At 42.8% G+C, this 22,452-nt stretch overlaps 1 protein-coding gene across 2 annotated transcripts; it reads right to left on the reverse strand.

Moving 5' to 3' along the window:
- Positions 1–3,566: 3,566 nt before the first annotated feature.
- Positions 3,567–20,591, reverse strand: LOC106606524 (centriolar coiled-coil protein of 110 kDa). Of its 2 annotated transcripts, none has more exons than XM_045719903.1 (14): positions 20,407–20,591; positions 19,244–19,434; positions 16,570–16,698; positions 13,808–15,098; positions 13,348–13,469; positions 12,629–12,779; positions 10,533–10,642; positions 10,192–10,308; positions 9,870–9,971; positions 9,551–9,667; positions 6,467–6,537; positions 6,221–6,286; positions 4,746–4,805; positions 3,567–4,507 (listed from the first exon to the last, which is right to left on the reverse strand). In XM_045719903.1, exons 2-14 carry the CDS (start codon positions 19,406–19,408, stop codon positions 4,420–4,422), a joined length of 2,589 nt encoding a protein of 862 aa, XP_045575859.1. In that variant the 5' UTR covers positions 19,409–19,434; positions 20,407–20,591; the 3' UTR covers positions 3,567–4,419. The 2 variants fall into 2 exon arrangements, with proteins under 2 accessions (XP_045575859.1, XP_045575860.1); XM_045719904.1 differs by having other exon boundaries at positions 4,242–4,507; positions 4,765–4,805.
- Positions 20,592–22,452: the final 1,861 nt, after the last annotated feature.

Consider the following 22,452-nt stretch of genomic DNA (forward strand, 5'->3'; position numbering starts at 1 on the left):
GCAACATCTGTCTGACATTGAACTGTGCCCAAGGTGAATAGCCTGACCCCACAGCTATACCACAGGAAGAAGGCAGAGGGCGATAGCACATTTATGCCCCTCAACATATCTGTTTCTCCTTCACATGTCCACCTGCATACCCAGTGTCCAGACGTTGTAGAGCTGTCCCAAGCCATACCACTAATCAGTATCCAAGAGGACATTTCAATGGTCTTGGAGACAAAGCAATTGGAAGAGTGGCCACATCCAACAACATGCTACTGAATAAGAGTCTGTGGAAATTCGGATATGTTTTTCAAGAGACCCTCCACAACCTGCACCACTCATCCTAGGGGGACAGGAAGTACCAGTGCTAACAACAACCAAGTATCTTGGTTTTCATCTAGACTAACCTCAGAGGTGACACATATGTGGACCAATCAGTGAGGAAGGCCTAAAAACGCCTGCACATTCAACTGTTCTTGACAGAGATGGCCTACCCACTGAAGATCTGGTCCCAGTATACACTACACGGGTCAGGCCTTGTTTGGAATATGGTGGAGTGCTGAATATAACCATCATGACAAAACATTTAACTGCATGTTGTGTAGAGGCAAAACTCCCAATTCCAGATTCATACTATACTACTTGTCAAACTATATACTTTCTACAGCCCAGTTTAAGCTGGTACTTATCTTGTGTTTAATTAACTAAGAAACTAGCAACCAATACTTTTGTGGTACTTACTGTACCTCAAATAATTAGGCACAATTAAATACCTGGTACCAAATGTTACATGGTGAACATTTAAGCTTATGTCAATGCTTCTTTGCAGATGTCTCTGAGGAATATGAAGAGATGAAGAAGTGCTACGAGACACTGCCCAGCAGCACCAATGCAACAACAACTGCCTGATCAAGAAAAGCCTGTCTAAAATCACAGTCAATCTGGGATTTGCAGGCTAATTAGATAATCATAATAATGTTTTTTGTCTCAATGTATTTTCTCTTCTCTGTCATAGCCTATTTGATATGCACCCTTAACTAACGCAACAGTACAATGCCTGTATGTTTAATATTAGTATTGTAAAGGTTATGGGTAGGAGTTTTATTTTTTTAACCTTTATTTAACTAGGCAAGTCAGTTAAGAATCAATTGTTATTTACAATGATGGCCTACCCCGGCCAAACCCGGATGACGCTGGGCCAATTGTGTGCCGCCCTATGGGACTCCCAATCACGGCCAGATGTGATACAGCCTGGATTCAAACCAGGGACTGTAGTGACACCTCTTGCACTGAGATGCAGTGCCTTAGACCGCTTGCGTCACTCGGGAGCCCAGTAACTCGGCACCGTAGCCTAGTGGTTAGAGCGTTGGACTTGTAACTGAAAGGTTGCAAGTTTGAATCCCTGAGATGACAAGGTACAAATCTGTCGTTCTGCCCCTGAACAAGGCAGTTAACCCACTGTTCCTAGGACGTCATTGAAAATAAGAATTTGTTCTTAACTGACTTGCCTAGTTAAATAAAGGTTAAAAAAAAAATATATATATATATACTGGATAATGATAAATGTTTGGATCAGCATGTTATTAATCTTGTATATTTGCTATACTCCATGTTAAGAGATGTACTTTTGTCACTTAGAATGTAAACTTTGTTATAGAGCAATATTTCTCAAACTAATTTGTACTGGAAAGCCCATCGTTCTCAGGCCTGAGAAATCACTTACCAGTCACCTGTCAGCAACAAAGAGCTCTGTGCTGGTCCATGAACTGGATTCGAGAAATGTTTAAAACGGTTCTACTGGAATTGTTTTGTATTTTTTACATAAATACTGTAGTCCTTTTACATGAATATGGATAGATACAGTATCTTTGTGTGATTTGTAACAATGTATGACATTTTATATTGTAGATGTTAACTTAATAATACATCTGTTTAGTCTGTACTATATTACTGGACTCTACAACAGCATGGTGTGTTTTCTGTTGATCATTCATTTCTGATCACTCAATGTCATCGCTATCTCAGTTTGAAATGTCATGATTTTTCCCGCAATAAAAATTACTGCCACTGAATTTATTCACTTACATGAATACAACACAGACATTCAAATATCAATATTTAATATCATTGGTAATTCGGAAATAAATACATCAAGCACAGGCTGTAAACAGGAAAAAAATTACAACATTTTTTGTATTCAATACACAAATTGCTAATTAAATTAATCAAAGCCAGTCAATAACAACACCAGAAATCTGTCACTGCTACAAAAGGCCATGTATGGTGGTGTAGGGCTGTTTAAACAGAGACATAGTTACACCAGTTATTAATATACAAATCCCCTTAGCAACTGACTCAGGGTCAGTATCCAACTCTTTCACAGAATGACACATTAATAACACCTTAGTGTATGCTGTATCCCACCCAGGATTGCCCTAGGTGGTATACATCAGCCCCTAAGTGGTATACATCAGCCCCTAGGTGGTACACATCAGCCCCTAGGTGGTACACATCAGCCCCTAGGTGGTACACATCAGCCCCTAGGTGGGATACATCAGCCCCTAGGTGGTATACATCAGCCCCTAGGTGGTACACATCAGCCCCTAGGTAGGATACATCAGCCCCTAGGTAGGATACATCAGCCCCTAGGTGGGATACATCAGCCCCTAGGTGGTACACATCAGCCCCTAGGTAGGATACATCAGCCCCTAGGTAGGAACATCAGCCCCTAGGTGGTACACATCAGCCCCTAGGTGGTATACATCAGCCCCTAGGTGGTATACATCAGCCCCTAGGTGGGGAAAGAAGACTTGCCTGGCTAATGCGTTTGTATGTACCACAAGCTCTCCTCTCACTGTGTACCATGTGGGCCTGTGCGTCAGCCAGGCTACAAGAAGACTGCTTTGAGATAAGGATGCTATAGCTACTGAACAGTGGTGAGTTACTTTTGTTTTCATTGTTAAATGTTTTCTCTGTAAATCCTCTCATATACACTGGCAGCTTTCAGATATTCCAAAAATCTCAGTCATGTTTGTTTGTGAAAGGCAGCTACATTTCTGTATGGGATATTTTAAATACTCTCCAGAGACATAGGTTGGTCTGTCAACTACAGCTCAAACATGCCGGGTAAACAGACCATCTGAAACCAAAGCATGTGTCTCTTGGTACAGTGTAAAATAAGACAATAGTACATTCAACTGTACATTTTCTTTCATTTGGCCGTGACGTTTTGCAGCAAAACATATTGATATTTTAAAATTGCACACATCACACACAAACCAATTTGAAATGTTCCAGACTTCACACAGAGCAGAGAGTTGAAGAGTGCGATTTAACTCAAAAACTATATAAGAAATAAATACTGTATGTTTAAAATACCTTTTTTTACATGGCAACTATCTGTGACTACCAGCAGAGGGTGATGGCTACTATAGCAGGGTTAAAGCTAGGTAATCACACAATGATCTCTATCTATCTCTGAGGTGTATGGGATAGCAGGGTTAAAGCTAGGTAATCACACAATGATCTCTATCTATCTCTGAGGTGTATGGCGTATCACACAATGATCTCTTTATCTCTGAGGTGTATGGGATAGCAGGGTTAAAGCTAGGTAATCACACAATGATCTCTATCTATCTCTGAGGTGTGTCTGTGTCTGGAAAGGCCGCCGGTGTGTTTAACATTTCACAAACCTCTCATTGTCTTACGTTAGATAGCGCCACGTCTATGTTGACGACTATGTTGAGGTTATCCAGGCTGCATCACATCCGGCCATGATTGGGAGTCCCCAAGGGTGGCGCACAATTGGCCCAGCGTCGTCCGGGTTTGGCCGGGGTAGGCCGTCATTGTAAATAAGAATTTGTTCTTAACTGACTTGCCTAGTTAAATAAAGGTTACATTTTTTTTTTTTTTATAAATGAGAGGAGGAATGACGCCACCTGTCAGAAGACAATCCATACCTCTAACGGAATCTACTTCCTTTACTTTTGTCAAGCTTCTTTATGAGTCCGTGTCCCTACTACATATCCACTACAAAAGGCCTCTAGCTACAAAGTCTTTGCAAGTTAAGCAGCAAATATAGCTATCTAGCAGCATTAATGCATTAATTATCTTGGCACAAGAGTGCACAGCAGCATTCAAACCTAAGGAATACATGAACTGTTCATAAGTTTGTAATAGTAGAAAAATCTATGTAACTATAGTAACAATACATTTGGTAGGGTACACACCCTACCAAATGTATTGTTAGCTAGACAGCACTGGACTTTGGGCAGAGAGCACTGGACTGAACCATCAGAGGGAGGTTAGAGGGAGGTTAGAGGGACTAGTAGCATTGGTGGTGATCGAACCATAGTGGAACATGGGGCTGATAGAAGGCCCAGAGGTCAAGGGTCAGGGAGTGAGGGGTCATAGAGGGACTGAGGGAGGAACCTGTTAACCCAGGGAGTTCTGCTTCTTCAGGCTGTCTGAGCGTCTCACTCTGTCCTCAGGGGTATTTCTGTACCAGCTCCTGACAGACAGACTTAGATTGACAGACAGAGAGGGGAGAGATGGGGTGATTTTTATTCATTATAAAATATAGTTGTATTATTTATTTTGTATGCGTTAAGGAATTAAAGAAGAAGGGCAGAGAAAGAAAGAAAGAAAGAAAGAAAGAAAGAAAGAAAGAAAGAAAGAAAGAAAGAAAGAAAGAAAGAAAGAAAGAAAGAAAGAAAGAAAGAAAGGGGGAGAAGTAGAGAAATGTTGGAGACTGTATTCACCCCTGTCGGTTTAGCTGACCTGGGACTGAGGCGTTCTGACCCTGACTTGGCTTCAGGATCCTGAGGGGGAGAGAGGGTGATGAGGAGAGAAAGACAGAAAGGGTACATAGATAGTGTACCACTGACCTGTACTGACACCTAGAACACTTTCCCCTATCTGGAGGATAAATATTTCATATGTACAGCTTTTTTTAAGTATAGAAAGAAAGTAAGAGATGTGAAGTATTGGAGACAGTCAGAGATGTGAAGTATAGGAGACAGTAAGAGATGTGAAGTATAGGAGACAGTAAGAGATGTGAAGTATAGGAGACAGTCAAAGATGTGAAGTATAGGAGACAGTCAGATGTGAAATATAGGAGACAGTAAGAGATGTGAAGTACAAGAGACAGTAAGAGATGTGAAGTATAGGAGACAGTCAGATGTGAAATATAGGAGACAGTAAGAGATGTGAAGTACAAGAGACAGTAAGAGATGTGAAGTATAGGAGACAGTCAGAGATGTGAAGTATAGGAGACAGTAAGAGATGTGAAGTATAGGAGACAGTCAGAGATGTGAAGTATAGGAGACAGTAAGAGATGTGAAGTATTGGAGACAGTCAGAGATGTGAAGTATAGGAGACAGTAAGAGATGTGAAGTATAGGAGACAGTAAGAGATGTGAAGTATAGGAGACAGTCAGATGTGAAATATAGGAGACAGTAAGAGATGTGAAGTACAAGAGACAGTAAGAGATGTGAAGTATAGGAGACAGTCAGAGATGTGAAGTATAGGAGACAGTAAGAGATGTGAAGTATAGGAGACAGTAAGAGATGTGAAGTATAGGAGACAGTCAAAGATGTGAAGCATAGGAGACAGTAAGAGATGTGAAGTATAGGAGACAGTAAGAGATGTGAAGTATAGGAGACAGTCAGAGATGTGAAGTATAGGAGACAGTAAGAGATGTGAAGTATAGGAGACAGTAAGAGATGTGAAGTATAGGAGACAGTCAAAGATGTGAAGCATAGGAGACAGTAAGAGATGTGAAGTATTGGAGACAGTCAGAGATGTGAAGTATAGGAGACAGTAAGAGATGTGAAGTATAGGAGACAGTAAGAGATGTGAAGTATAGGAGACAGTCAAAGATGTGAAGCATAGGAGACAGTAAGAGATGTGAAGTATAGGAGACAGTAAGAGATGTGAAGTATAGGAGACAGTCAGATGTGAAATATAGGAGACAGTAAGAGATGTGAAGTACAAGAGACAGTAAGAGATGTGAAGTATAGGAGACAGTCAGAGATGTGAAGTATAGGAGACAGTAAGAGATGTGAAGTATAGGAGACAGTCAGAGATGTGAAGTATAGGAGACAGTAAGAGATGTGAAGTATAGGAGACAGTAAGAGATGTGAAGTATAGGAGACAGTAAGAGATGTGAGGTATAGGAGACAGTAAGAGCCACTTATGTGCAGTCAGTAGGGGGCAGCACTGTTCTCTACTGTACCTGTTAGTGGGAGGGCTCTTTGGCTTCTTCTGTACTTTCCTGGCTTGTCCTGGAGACTCACCCACCCTGAGAGAACAGAACGATACACATCAGAATAATTATGCTTTTATCTCAATAATGTCAGCCAAATAAATATATTTGTGATATTTTATCATAGTCTGATCTCCTGGTACAAATTCAGATAAGGCATCTGGTTTGATTACAGAGCCATCATTTAACCCGTCTCACAGGACTCCACCCCCTCACCTCTTCTTCCTGTCCAGTGACCTCTGTGTGGCAGCAGACAGCACCCTGTCATTAGGAGTCCTGGCTTTCTCCTATCGAACACACGCACGCACGCACGCAGGCACGCACGCACGCACGCACGCACGCACACGCACACACACACACACACACACACACACACACACACACACACACACACACACACACACACACACAGTGAGATACAGTTACACATCAGAATCATGGACAGTATGTTTTAGGCCAGGGTCATTTAAGTTTTAAGCCAGGGTCAGTATGTTTTAGGCCAGGGTCAGTATATTTTAGGCCAGGGTCAGTATGTTTTAAGCCAGGGTCAGTAAGTTTTAGGCCAGGGTCAGTACATTTTAAGCCAGGGTCAGTATGTTTTAGCCACGGTCAGTATATATTAGGCCAGGGTCAGTATATATTAGGCCAGGGTCAGTATGTTTTAGCCAGGGTCAGTATGTTTTAGCCAGGGTCAGTATATATTAGGCCAGGGTCAGTATGTTTTAGCCAGGGTCAGTATGTTTTAGCCAGGGTCAGTATGTTTTAGCCAGGGTCAGTATGTTTTAGCCAGGGTCAGTATGTTTTAGGCCAGGGTCAGTATGTTTTAAGCCAGGGTCAGTATGTTTTAGCCAGGGTCAGTATGTTTTAGGCCAGGGTCAATATGTTTTAGCCAGGGTCAATATGTTTTAGCCAGGGTCAGTATGTTTTAGGCCAGGGTCAGTATGTTTTAGCCAGGGTCAATATGTTTTAGCCAGGGTCAGTATGTTTTAGGCCAGGGTCAGTATGTTTTAGGCCAGGGTCAATATGTTTTAGCCAGGGTCAGTATGTTTTAGGCCAGGGTCAGTATGTTTTAGCCAGGGTCAGTATATATTAGGCCAGGGTCAGTATGTTTTAGCCAGGGTCAGTATGTTTTAGCCAGCGTCAGTATGTTTTAGCCAGGGTCAGTATATATTAGGCCAGGGTCAGTATGTTTTAGCCAGGGTCAGTATGTTTTAGCCAGGGTCAGTATATATTAGGCCAGGGTCAGTATGTTTTAGCCAGGGTCAGTATGTTTTAGCCAGGGTCAGTATATATTAGGCCAGGGTCAGTATGTTTTAGCCAGGGTCAGTATGTTTTAGCCAGGGTCAGTATGTTTTAGGCCAGGGTCAGTATGTTTTAGCCAGGGTCAGTATATATTAGGCCAGGGTCAGTATGTTTTAGCCAGGGTCAGTATATATTAGGCCAGGGTCAGTATGTTTTAGCCAGGGTCAGTATGTTTTAGCCAGGGTCAGTATATATTAGGCCAGGGTCAGTATGTTTTAGCCAGGGTCAGTATGTTTTAGCCAGGGTCAGTATATATTAGGCCAGGGTCAGTATATATTAGGCCAGGGTCAGTATGTTTTAGCCAGGGTCAGTATGTTTTAGCCAGGGTCAGTATGTTTTAGCCAGGGTCAGTATGTTTTAGCCAGGGTCAGTATGTTTTAGCCAGGGTCAGTATGTTTTAGGCCAGGGTCAGTATGTTTTAGCCAGGGTCAGTATATATTAGGCCAGGGTCAGTATGTTTTAGCCAGGGTCAGTATGTTTTAGGCCAGGGTCAGTATGTTTTAGCCAGGGTCAGTATGTTTTAGCCAGGGTCAGTATGTTTTAGCCAGGGTCAGTATGTTTTAGCCAGGGTCAGTATGTTTTAGCCAGGGTCAGTATGTTTTAGGCCAGGGTCAGTATGTTTTAGGCCAGGGTCAGTATGTTTTAGCCAGGGTCAGTATTTTAGCCGGTCAGTATGTTTTAGCCAGGGTCAGTATGTTTTAGCCAGGGTCAGTATGTTTTAGGCCAGGGTCAGTATGTTTTAGGCCAGGGTCAGTATGTTTTAGGCCAGGGTCAGTAAGTATTAGGCCAGGGTCAGACAGAGATTAAGGTTTTTCCATGGAGCTCATACGTTGACGGACAACAGAGAGGAAGGAGCGTCTTTTACGTATGTTTTTGAATATCAAAAGTTGAACTAATCTCTACTTTTGATAGATGAAATCGGATGTTTTCATTTGAAGATTTTCTTTCCAAAACGCTATACATCCATTTTGAGAAATGTTCATTGTTTAAAGAAATTATGAAAGAGATTGGTGTGTTTTTTCACTATCTAATCATGGCATTCAATGACAGACATGTATTTGTTTGAAATCTCACTTGATGGTTTCATTTCAGAGACAAATAATAATGTGTTTTTTTTCAAAACACTATTTGGGGCAGCAGGTAGCCTAGTGGTTAGAGACAGGTAGCCTAGTGGTTAGAGACAAAGGTTACTAGATCGAATCCCCGAGCTGACAAGGTAAAATCTGTCATTCTGCCCATGAACAATGCAGTTAACCCACTGTTCCTAGGCCGTCATTGTAAATAAGAATTTGTTCTTAACTGACTTGCCTGGTTAAATAAAGGTTAAATAAAAAAATATCCGCCTCACTCTCAGGTTTTACACAACCAAATGTAACAAATTAAAAAAAATTATAAAGAAAGAAATACATTTGTGACATCCATATTTAAAAACATTTATGAATCAATATGAGATCTGTATGTGAAACATCTACATTTTACATTTTAGTCATTTAGCAGATGCTCTTATCCAGAGTGAATTATAGTTAGTGCCTTCATCTTAAGATAGCTAGTCACAGTCAAATATACAGTATACGAACATTGCATTCCAGTTAAACAATGGATATATAGTGTTTTGCAAAAAAACACATTTTAATACACACTTAAAAATCTATGAATTAAAAATCATGAAGGTACCTAAAAGTAATAATTTCTTGCGAAAAAACACAAAATATGAAAAATTGGTAGATATAGCGTTTTGGAAATAAACTCTTCATTTGTCTCTGCCAGGCTGCGGCCTTAGGGTCTAGGCTCTGCTTCAAAAAGTGAAATAATGTTTTGTCACTTTTTCTAAGGGATTTTACACTTGTTTTTGTGATTTTTTTTACTGTGAGAGTGATAAGGTTTAAGTCCTTCTGTTATGATTGGCCTATTTGTGTGACTGACAGTTAAAAGTCCCACCCAGTGTGTTGTGGTTGGTCTAAGTCTGTGATTGAAAGGTGAAACGTCCAGTCAGGTTACCATTTCTCGTAGCTTCTTCTCTGTGCGAACCTCTCTGTCCAGCTGCAGCAGAGCCAGCCTCTCCTCCAGGGGCATCTCAAAGAAGATGTCATGGACGTCATATCGAGCCGCACGCAACTGAAGGAGGAGACACACACACAATATAATCAATACTCATACTCATCCGGTTCCACTTTCTGTGTGTGTGTGTGTGTGTGTGTGTGTGTGTGTGTGTGTGTGTGTGTGTGTGTGTGTGTGTGTGTGTGTGTGTGTGTGTGTGTGTGTGTGTGTGTGTGTGTGTGTGTGTGTGTGTGTCTCTCTCTCTCTCTCTGAGTGTTACCTGTGCCCTGACTCTCTCCTGCAGAGATAGGTCCTGTGCTGATATGGAACCTCTCTTCTGTGGAGCTTCAGTCTGGAACGAGCGGATGAACTCTTGTGTGTCCTAAAACCATACACACACACAGACTTAAAAATTATACCATTTAAATGATGAATTATTAAAGGTGATCGTCTTTAAATCAGTCAAAGTCCAATATGACTGTGTTTCAGTTCCATTATGATTCAGTTGCTATTCCCCTACATACCTACACTATATAGTAGTATATACATCTACACTGTGTATACAAGTGTGTTTCTGTGTGCAGATATAAGAGTGCTCTCACCTGAACGGTCTGGCGCAGCTGTTTCACCTTCTCTGTCTGGAGCAGTCTGCGGGTGAGGAACCCACAACTGATGGCTCCCAGACGACACAGCGCCCTCTGCTGTTCAACTGTCACAACCTGAGTGAGGAGCAGTAGCATAGTGCAGGAATAGACACATGGAAATCAACTTACACTCAGTCAAGAGAAGATTGTTTTATCATACAATATATTTAATATAATACAATGAAACACACATATACATCGAACAAGATTCTGGAAATGGAGACAAGAGGGAGCACCAACAGTTGGAAAACACACACATATGTAGAAGCACACGCACACACACAAACACACACAAGCACCTGACTGAGCCTTCCCCGGGGCTTGCTGGCCCCCCAGGTGGGCCCCCACAGGTAGACAGGAGGCTGCATGGAGGGAGAGGGAGCACTGGAGCTCAGTGGAGAGGAGAAACCTGGAGAGAGAGAGAGGGGAAAGAAATATTTTACACATTACATTCACACAGAAACAGGTAAATAGGCAATGAACAAATCACGTTACCAAGATGGCTTTACCTTTCTGAGACCTACGGGGGAACCATTGTTATAGTATATGCATTTATTGTGTCAACAGTTCGGTTGGTATTTTATTGATGAATTTGCACAAAAAATATGAAGATGAGAATTAAAAGACAAAAGAAATGTACAAGCTGAGGAGAGGTAAAAAACTAAAACGCCGTAAGGGTTTTGTAAAGCACCTCCCTATTTCAAATACACTGCTCATCAAAATAAAGGGAACACTTAAACAACACAATGTAACTCCAAGTCAATCACACTTCTGTGAAATCAAACTGTCCACTTAGGAAGCAACACTGATTGACAATAAATTGCACATGCTGTTGTGCAACTGGAATAGACAACAGGTGGAAATTATAGGCAATTAGCAAGACACCCCCAATAAAGGAGTGGTTCTGCAGGTGGTGACCACAGACCACTTCTCAGTTCCTATGGTTCCTGGCTGATGTTTTGGTCACTTTTGAATGCTGGCGGTGCTTTCACTCTAGTGGTAGCATGAGATGGAGTCTACAACCCACACAAGTGGCTCAGTTAGTGCAGCTCATCCAGGATGGCACATCAATGCGAGCTGTGGCAAGAAGGTTTGCTGTGTCTGTCAGCGTAGTGTCCAGAGCATGGAGGCGCTACCAGGAGACAGGCCAGTACATCAGGAGATGTGGAGGAGGCCGTAGGAGGGCAACAACCCAGCAGCAGGACCGCTACCTCCACCTTTGTGCAAGGAGGAGCAGGAGGAGCACTGCCAGAGCCCTGCAAAATGACCTCCAGCAGGCCACAAATGTGCATGTGTCTGCTCAAACGGTCAGAAACAGACTCCATGAGGGTGGTATGAGGGCCCGACGTCCACAGGTGGGGGTTGTGCTTACAGCCCAACACCGTGCAGGACGTTTGGCATTTGCCAGAGAACACCAAGATTGGCAAATCCGCAACTGGCGCTCTGTGCTCTTCACAGATGAAAGCAGGTTCACACCGAGCACATGTGACAGACGTGACAGAGTCTGGAGACGCCGTGGAGAACGTTCTGCTGCCTGCAACATCCTCCAGCATGACCGGTTTGGCGGTGGGTCAGTCATGGTGTGGGGTGGCATTTCTTTGGGGGGCCGCACAGCCCTCCATGTGCTCGCCAGAGGTAGCCTGACTGCCATTAGGTACCGAGATGAGATCCTCAGACCCCTTGTGAGACCATATGCTGGTGTGGTTGGCCCTGGGTTCCTCCTAATGCAAGACAATGCTAGACCTCATGTGGCTGGAGTGTGTCAGCAGTTCCTGCAAGAGGAAGGCATTGATGCTATGGACTGGCCCGCCCGTTCCCCAGACCTGAATCCAATTGAGCACATCTGGGACATCATGTCTCGCAACATCCACCAACACCACGTTGCACCACAGACTGTCCAGGAGTTGGCGGATGCTTTAGTCCAGGTCTGGGAGGAGATCCCTCAGGAGACCATCCGCCACCTCATCAGGAGCATGCCCAGGCGTTGTAGGGAGGTCATACAGGCACGTGGAGGCCACACACACTACTGAGCCTCATTTTGACTTGTTTTAAGGACATTTCATCAAAGTTGGATCAGCCTGTAGTGTGGTTTTCCACTTTAATTTTGAGTGTGACTCCAAATCCAGACCTCCATGGGTTGATAAATTGGATTTCCATTTATTATTTTTGTATGATTTTGTTGTCAGCACATTCAACTATGTAAAGAAAAAAGTATTTAATAAGATTATTTCATTCATTCAGATCTAGGATGTGTTATTTTAGTGTTCCCTTTATTTTTTTGAGCAGTGTAGTAATAGAAAAAATAGTTATATTTCCCAATGCTTCAACCCAATGACATCTACCAAGGTAATGGTTTGTGTGTGTGAGTCATTCTTCCATGCCACAGTCCACCTACCCATGCTGTGTACACTGTGTCTAGGTGACCTATCAGTAGCACTCAGGGTGGGGCTAAGGCCAGGGCAGGAAGGGCTGAGGCCACCACCGTCCCCACTCAGGAGCCGGCCACACCCCTGCTCTCTCAGCCTCTTCCCCTTCTCATCCAGCTCCTAATAAAGACACAGAGAAACACACACACACACACACACACACACACACACACACACACACACACACACACACACACACACACACACACACACACACACACACACACACACACACACACACACACACACACACACACACGAGCGTTGTCCCGTGACGGATGTGTAGTCTTGAGGATTGTACAGTCACTTCTCTACAGCAGCCAAACAAAACACTTGGCAAATGCTAACATATTCAAACTTATGGAACTTAAAGCCACATTCTGGGATTCAAAAACACTTGTTTTGGTATACAGCTGAGGGGTGGGGCTAGGGAAATGTAACCCCTCTCAAATTCATACTAGACAGAGCTCTAGATGCAAGGACTGACAGGCCTTGACATCCAAGAAACAGCTTCCCAAATCCCAGACTGTAGCTTTAAAGTTTAATTCTCTGTGTGACATTCTGTCTGCATATACTATATATAATATCACAAACTAGGAAGGAATGCTGATAGTTGTGGAAGAATAGTGACAAATGTGGCTTTTGATACATTGAGCAGGGTCAACATGCCATGGTTCCATGTCCTGACCTGACAGAGGCGCTGTTGTTCTCTCTCCTGTTCAGCCATGAGAAGAGACATCTGCAGGGCATGCTCCTCCTCCAGACGCCTCTGCATCTCCTCCAGAGCACTCACACGTCGCTGGGTCTCCTCTGAAACACACACACACACACACACACACACACACACACACACACACACACACACACACACACACACAAAAAAAAAGACAAATGCACAGACGGTCGTACACATACAAGCGCACATACCACACACACACACACACATGCATGAACGCACACACACACAAAATGATTTTCAATGATTGCACGAAAAGTAGTGGACTTTACATTCAAGACAAATTAATCACAGAGTACAGACTGCCTTGTATAGTTTTCTTCATAACACTCTCTTATATCATACACACTACGTTACAACGATCTCTCTCTCTCTCTCTCTCTCTCTCTCTCTCTCTCTCTCTCTCTCTCACCTGTCTTACTGTCCTGCTCCTCTAGAGAAGAGATGGGTGCGATCCGTCCATCATGGGGCCCCTGAGGCCCCTCACGTTCCAGCCTCATCTGGCAAGGAGAGAGGTCAGGGGTCAAGGGTCTCACGTGGGGCCTTAGCAGCGTGGCCGAGGGGTTCTCCACCTCATAGGACTGATTCAGGGGGACAGCGGGGCTCCTACGGCTCGGGGCCAAACGAGGCACTCCCCCCATTAAGCGCGGGAGCCTCTCCTGGCTGCGGTCCATGCCAGGTCCTGAGGCAGAATGGGAGGAGTGGAGCTGGCTGTCTAGGGTGTGGCAGCGCCGGCGAAACCCGGAGCTGATGACATCATGATGCCCATGTGAACCAGTTCCGGAGGTACTGACTGGGCTGCAGCTCTTCTCCTGGACCGGGCTGGTGCCACACTGGCTGCCACGACGACTACTGCTATCGTCACTGATGCCTGACCCCCGTTCTGGTGACCTCATCACCCCTGTCGCCATGACAACAGCGCTCTCCTGGTGCCTCCCCACTAGCCCTCTGGGGATGAGGTCGGCCGAGCCAATGGGGAAGGAGATCATGATGTTACCAGTGGACACTGGACGTGGTCGGCGACGATGGGGGCGGGGACTCATGCTGGGTTCAGGGCTGGGCAGGAGGGCGTAAGGGTCGGGGAGGCCAGACGAGAGGCAGCTAAACCGAGAGTCATATGGGTCACACACAGCCTGGTACTGGGCTTGAGCTTGGGCAGGATACTGACTCTGTTGCTGGATGTGGGCCTGGGTCTGAGGTGGGTTTAGCGGACTGTGGCGCAGGCTGTACCCCTGTTCAGGTTTCATCTCTCCCAGAGGACTGCGGCTCTCGTTCTCCTTGTCAGAGAGGCTCTCCACAGGCGGGGTGGTTGAAGTGACCCTGCCGATGACCTTTGACCCCCTCTGGGCCTGCTCTCTCTCCACATACTCCCTCGACCTCCTCAGAAGGCTCTGGAAACTCACATCCTGACCGCCCCCTATCTCCTCCTCTCCCCTCCTCATCTCCTCCTCTACCTCCCACCTCTCCTCCTCTACCTGCTTCTCTCTCTCCTCTGCCCTGTACCCATTCAGGACTATGGGGGACTCAGGTTGAGGGGTGGTGGGCCGATCCATAATGTGTAGCCCAACCACACCACCGCCCCTGGGTAGCCCAGGGGAGTCTGTGACCAGGGTGTAGCCATTCACTGTCTCAGGTTTTGGGGAAAGGCAATATGGTGGAGTTGGTAGATCCATTTTACCCTCCATCTCTGGTACTTTGTCCACCTAAGAGAGGCCGAGAGAAGAGGGGAATTAACACAAATAATCAGATATGGGCTGCGTCCGAAAAAGCACCCTTTTCCCTTTATAACATGCACTACCCAAGAAGACTCGAGGATGTAATCGCTGCCAAAGGTGCTTCAACAAAGTATTGAGTAAAGGGTCTGAATACTTATGTAAATGTGATTTGCAAACATTTCCCCAAAACTAGTTTTGCTTTGTCATTATGGGGTATTGTGTGTAGATTGATTAGGGGAAAAATCGATATAATCAATTTTAGAATAAAGCTGTAACGTAACAAAATGTGGAAAAAGTCAAGAGGTCTGAATACTTTCCAAAGCCACTGTAAGCACATATTATGTGTGTGTGTTGGAGTATCAGTGAGTGTTTGTATGTGTGTTAGAGTATCAGTGTGTGTTTGTATGTGTGTTGGAGTATCAGTGTGTGTTTGTATGTGTGTTGGAGTATCAGTGTGTGTTTGTATGTGTGTTGGAGTATCAGTGAGTGTTTGTATGTGTGTTAGAGTATCAGTGTGTGTTTGTATGTGTGTTGGAGTATCAGTGTGTGTTTGTATGTGTGTTGGAGTATCAGTGTGTGTTTGTATGTGTGTTGGAGTATCAGTGTGTGTTTGTATGTGTGTTGGAGTATCAGTGTGTGTTTGTTTGTGTGTTGGAGTATCAGTGTGTGTTTGTATGTGTGTTGGAGTATCAGTGTGTGTTTGTATGTGTGTTGGAGTATCAGTGTGTGTTTGTATGTGTGTTGGAGTATCAGTGTGTGTTTGTATGTGTGTTGGAGTATCAGTGTGTGTTTGTATGTGTGTTGGAGTATCAGTGAGTGTTTGTATGTGTGTTGGAGTATCAGTGTGTGTTTGTATGTGTGTTGGAGTATCAGTGAGTGTTTGTATGTGTGTGTGAGCAAATCAGTGAGTGTTTGTATGTGTGTGTGTGAGCAAATCAGTGAGTGTTTGTATGTGTGTTGGAGTATCAGTGAGTGTAGTGTGTAGGGCCCTGTGAGTGTGCATAGAGTCAGTGTAAAAATAAGAATAAAATACAAAGGTCAACTCAGATAGTCTGTGTAGCCATTTTGTTAGATACTGTATTTAGCTGTTTAGTAGTCTTATGGCATGGGGATAGAAGCTGTTCAGGATCCTGTTGGTGTCAGACTTGATGCACTGGTACCGCTTGCCATGAGGAAGCAGAGAGAACAGTCTATGGCAGGGTTCCCCTAGCTAGTGGTTTTACTTGGCCTCCCAAATTTCTGAGCAAAAAAAAAATGTTTGTTGAATTTTCATTGTTGGAGATAAAAAAAAACTGTAAAAACACAAGGAAATCAGCTCCAATTGATTTTAATATGGGAAATCTGTTCCCACAACCATCCGCTCAAGAAAAAAATTGGCCCGGCGGCTAATCTAGTTGATGATCCCTGGTCTACAGCTTGGGTGGTTGGAGTCTTTGGGAAATGGTTGTCTGAGACTGACCTGAGCATTGTCCAGAATGTCCTGAACCCTGGCCAGCAGGCTGCTGCTGCGTAGTGCCTGTCTGTCCACCTCAAGCTGGGCAGCCCTCTGTCTGTACTGGGACATCTCGCTGCGCTGCTCCACACTCAGCTGAGGTTGGATCACAATAAACACACACAGTCAGAGAGACACACACACATACATTATTCGTTACCTGTATAAAAGACACCTGGGAGCCAGAAATCTTTCTGATTGAGAGGGGGTCAAATACTTATTTCCCTCATTAAAATGCAAATCAATTTATAACATTTTTGACATGCGTTTTTCTGGATTTTTGTTGTTGTTATTCTGTCTCTCACTGTTCAAATAAACCTACCATTAAAATTATAGACTGATCATTTCTTTGTCAGTGGGCAAATGTACAAAATCAGCAGGCGATCAAATACTTTTTTCCCTCACTGTATTTCACCTAATAGATATGGGAGTTCATCAAAATTTGATTTATTTTCAAATTCTTTGTGGGTCTGTGTAATCTGAGGGAAGTATATGTCCCTGTGGTCATTCATTTGGCAGGAGGTTTGGAAATACATCTCAGTTTCCACCTCATCTCCTGCACACGTTCGCACAGATGCACACACACAAACCCACAAGGCATGCACAAACACACACCCCTCTCTATCCCCACTCTCAAAACTAAGGTCATGAAGTGGACATATATTGATTCCGACTTACGCTAATATTGAGTTTTATTGGTAAGATATGTGTATCATATCCAGTGATGACTAAAAGGGCAATCTGTAGTTGCATCAATTTTTGGACTTGTAAATTAATTATATTGTCACGACTTCCACCGAAGTTGGTCCCTCTCCTTGTTCGGGCGGCGTTCGGCGGTCGACATCACCGACCTTCTAGCCATCGCCGATCCACTTTTCATCTTCCATTGGTTTTGTCTTGTCTTCCATCACACCTGGTTCCAATTCCATCAATTACACGTTGTGTATTTAACCCTCTGTTCCCCCCCATGTCCTTGTCCGTAATTGTTTCTTGTAGTGCTTGTGCACGGTATGCTGGTTATTACCGGGTTTTGTTTGACCCATTTCATGTATTGTTCTGTTGACGGATGTTTATGTTTTAATAAACGACACCGTTGTAAATCAGCTTTCGCTCTCCTGCGCCTGACTTCTCTGCCGCCAGTACGCACCGCATTACATATATGTACCTATTGTTTCTTGAAGAATATAACTTATGAGCTTAGTTCAACTGTAGTACCCCATCAGAACCCAAAATATAAGCTTGTTTTACTCCACTGTTTGTAAACAAAGTAAATGTAAACCAACACTATATAGCCTCAAAACATAGTTAAAACTATACTTTTTATATCATGGATGGTCAGCCTTGTCTGTCTATGAATTTGAGAGTGGTTACATTTCTCAAGCCCCATCCCCATCTTTTTACCAAAACAGGGACAGGGATAATGCTTTGAAGCAATTGATTGCCCCTTTAATACTCTGTGATTTAACAAAATAAACAATGACGTGTTTTTTATGGTGACTCTTTCTCTAAGACATGTGAATTACAAAATGGTTAAGCCAGATATTTGTGTGTGTGGGCATAATGGTGTGTGTGTCCACTCAATGCCCATTGCTCACATTGCTACATTGTAAACCAAAGGATCATTGCATTTGGTTGCCATGCAACTTGAGAGTTACAAACCCCCAGACAGGAGAATACCCACACATACACAAACTCTCCTGGGGAACCATGTGGTTGTCATGGGAGAAAGCAAAGCCACCCCCATGACAACAAACTATTCTCACTGGGCTGAATGCTAATTAGATATAAGTATGCTTAACTTAACTCAAACATTTGTGCACATTTACTATTCCCTTTACCTTTTATGCAAAGGTTGGAATTACATTAATGGATAATAGCTATGGTTAGGATTTAGCCCACAATATATACAATGTACTTAAGGGATAATCAACAAGGGGCTATGAGTCCAATGGAAAATAATGAACGACGTGGAAGGTGTGTTCCACGACACACTAGCGGAGTGGAACTAACCTTCCAAGGAGTGACATTATTTTTCTTAGAATTCATAGCACCTTGTTGATTATCCCTTTTATGCCATGGCTATAATTGAACACATTTGCCTCTAGAAATGTGTTCATTTGCAGGTACAAATGGGTTCACCATTCACTGAAGTAGATAGCAAGTTTACTAGACAGCTACTGTAGTTGCTTTGGTAACCAAGCAAACAGCCTTGCTAGTTTAGCTAACCAAACCATCAGTCCTAGCTTGATATTATGAAAATCGAAATCAACAATGCCAATAATGATTTAAATTTCAAAGAGCTTGTAAGAACTGTAGCCATTGAATTCTACCGTGCTGATATACTGTTCGTTATAGGGAAATAATGCACGCTCTAGAATGCCTTTCAAGACAATCAGAAACTAGTTTTCAACAAAGCCATGGTATACATCTACAGTACATCCAATGCTGGGGAGGAATTGGAAAAAAGACACTAATATCCTGGAATTCACAAACAGAAAAACACATTTTAACATGTTAATGTTTTCACTTTGATACAACTCCATTCCTACCTTGCCCCCAATTCCACCCCTGACCTTATGTTAAATCTATGTCTATACAGCTCTCCGCACCTTCTGCCCTTTCCCCCAGACTATGTCCTTACCAAGGGTGAGAGCACAGCCCTTCCATGGAAGTGGATGAAGGAGAGAGCTTCCACAGGACCAGTTGGCTCACAGCCTGTCTGTTGGCCTTGGCTCTTCCCCTGGCTCTCAGTCTGCAGTCTGGCCAGGCTCCGCAGGCAGAAGTCCTCGTAACTCTCCATGTCCATGTTTGGGCTCCAGCCTCTCAAAACTGCTGCTTACAACAGAGACACAGTCAGCAGAATAGTCATAAAGCGGTACAGTATCCAACGAGAGAGGGTATTTGACAAGACACTGGAGCCAGGTGATCGAACCTGTAGGCTAAATGTCAACACAAGAAGAAGCTCTGCAGTGTGTGTGAACCATGAAGGCGTGGGGTTAGGCACTATCTGCTGTCAAGCTATGAGCAGCTGGAAGAGCCAGACAAACAAACACAAGGAGGGCTCTGTCTTTAGTTACTGTATATCTCACACGCATCACATTCCACTCATGCTTTTCTGAGAGGCATGGGCACGCAGGAATATTTCCAGTATCCATTTGAGAAGCGGATGATGAGGAATCATGTTTCTGAACAATGTGATTGCTTTTAAGGGAATGCTTGTCAGCAAAGACAATGAAGGTGTACACACGCACACAAGCACACACAGACACAATATTTTACTTAAACCTGTAGTTAACCCACATTGATTGAGCATGAATGACATCCTCATGATCAAATAATTAAGCAACCGGATTGAATGCCCCACTGACCCAATATCTCGACCAGAATAAGTATGGTCAGATAATTCCTGCAACACCAGTTCCATTTTCCTGATAATGTGGTTATTTCATGGATGAATAGATGTAATGAAAAGTCACCTGGGTCAGTGTGTGAATTTCCTGTCTTATTATTGGTTCCCCCAGAGTAAGTAAATAACAGCCACGGCTAGTAGAAGACATACAGTAGCACTGTACGGTGTTATAGTCCACTCATTACATGGCATGATACAAATTACAGTCAAGCGCATCTAGCCTACACTTTGATACATTGTAGCAGAATAGTCTGGCTGGCAAACAGTGAAGCCTCACTACATTTTGCGGCATGGTAATAGTATTTGACTCGTAAAGCAAGCCATGCTTTTACAGCTGTGCCCAGCAGTGGTTGTCTGACAGCGGGTTTTGTCCGTGCCCATCCCTCTCCTCTTACCCTGATTTTCTAGCGTGACATCCACAACCAATGACTTCGTGTATCTCTTTTCTTCCCCTAAATACAAAGTTGAAGACAAATGAATATCTCCTGGCGTCGTTTGTCTTATGGTTTCTGTTGTTTATAGCATTTCAGAATCGTGAATTTCTCAAATGGTCCTCATCACATCGACCTCTTCCGGTTGCAACAGCGCCTCCTAGCAACATAATTTAGGCCCAGTTCCATTTCTATCCCAAGCACCTTAATTTCCCCTAGCCTCAGCCTCCAATGTTGAAAAGTGTAATATGATTTTAATAAGAAGCAATATGATGATGGCTCCACCAGGCTTAAATTGAGCCAAATAGGAAATCCTGTCATATCCTTTTTGCAATAGACACCAATGGGGAAGATCATATATATAGGCATTTGGGACTGAAATGGAAACCGATCAGTCATCATAATTTTATTTTTAAATTTTATTTTAAATTTCTTTAAAAAATATATATATATATATTAACAAATATCACCAAACAAAAGAGGAATAGTCACATGCAAACAAGCATACAAACAAACTATTTACATTGCCAGGAATCCTAAACAAACAAATCAAATTCATTAAGGAATACCTAGGATAGGATAGGATAAAGTAATCCTTCTAACCCCCCCTTAAAAGATTTAGATGCACTATTGTAAAGTGGTTGTTCCACTGGATATCATTAGGTGAATCCACCAATTTGTAAGTCGCTCTGGATAAGAGCGTCTGCTAAATGACTTAAATGTAAATGTAAATGTAATTAATAATACAACAAGTTTTAATTGCCTTTTTGTTTTTAATTTTAGTTAAAGTAGTGCCATATTGTTTAAATTCATTTATAAAGTGAAAAAAGTTTGATTTTGAATTAGACCATTTGCATTTGTGAATATGAAATGTACCTAGTATTATTAGCAGTTGAATTAAATGTATTACATCTTTATCTATGTCAGAATTTCAGAAATAAATCATTATTCAGTCATCATAATGATCGCTTGAATCTGTAAAAGTATTACACGACTCACATTCAAGTTGAGTGATTTGACAATGTAATTTACAAATGAAAGCAAATTTGAAATAGTGTATAATGCATAATCAATAATATCCAATTCAAATTCATATATTTCAATCCAACTGTGTTATTTCTTAGCTTATTCAGATATGGATTTTGTATGAGACAGAGAGAAACAGAATATGGATGTTTCTGGAAAAGGGCAGATGGCTGAACACTTGATTCCGTTAAGAAAGTAGTTGTCACATCCTTTATCAATATATTGCATTAGTGGGTGAACCTACAAATGATTGCATTGTCAGTTCAGTATGGCAGAAATTACAATAACATAAAACAACATGAGATTGAGAAATATCTTTATTCTTATTCTAAGAGAATTTTGTAGATTAAATAAACAGAGTTGGTACAGTTGAACATAGTTACCTTAAAATGTGTTCAGTGGTGATTTTAGCATCTAAATCTTGGTGGGGCAAAAAAAAAATCTAATGTTTTGTTGCATGCCAGAAAAGCCACTGCACAACACAACAAGACATTAATTGCACTATAACGGTGACAAACGTTGCTCACAAACTGTTAGGGCTTACATACAGCTGTCCCAACAGCAGAGCTTTCTTTTCAGCAGCATGGAGTGAATCCTTACCACTTCTACACCTGGCTATCAGCGGAGAATTGTCTGGCAGTGAAACAATTCATTCAGCCTCATTTACTGCCTTTAAAAAAATAATAGCTGATACGGCTGACTTGCTTAACCCTCCTGCTGTGTTCTGGTCGAATTGGACCGATTTACAAGTTCTCTCGGAAAAATATAGTTAATTTAATCTGATTGTCATAAGGTTCCATGACTTTGTCTACACAGGGCATAACTTTTGTACACCTGTGGTGTTCCCAGTCAAAAATGACCGGTCATTAGAAATGAATGGGTGAGCCTACAATTAGTGTATAAAATTGAGTTCAGGCACATGCCCATTCATCCTCTCCCAGACCCCCACATGCATGTGTGTTTGAGCACACACACACACCTCAC

Source organism: Salmo salar, chromosome ssa06 (assembly GCF_905237065.1).
Source record: "Salmo salar chromosome ssa06, Ssal_v3.1, whole genome shotgun sequence".
Taxonomy (NCBI): Eukaryota; Metazoa; Chordata; class Actinopteri; order Salmoniformes; family Salmonidae; genus Salmo; species Salmo salar.

What these genes read in the sequence shown, in the direction of transcription:
- LOC106606524 (XM_045719903.1), bottom strand. Translation starts at nt 19,408, where the DNA reads ATGGACATGGAGAGTTACGAGGACTTCTGCCTGCGGAGCCTGGCCAGA. An exon ending in AGCTGCGCCAGACCGTTCAG is followed by an intron (nt 9,972 to 10,191) that starts GTGAGAGCACTC and finishes GTATGGTTTTAG; the next exon opens with GACACACAAGAGTTCATCCG. An exon ending in AGGAGAGAGTCAGGGCACAG is followed by an intron (nt 9,668 to 9,869) that starts GTAACACTCAGA and finishes CTCCTCCTTCAG; the next exon opens with TTGCGTGCGGCTCGATATGA.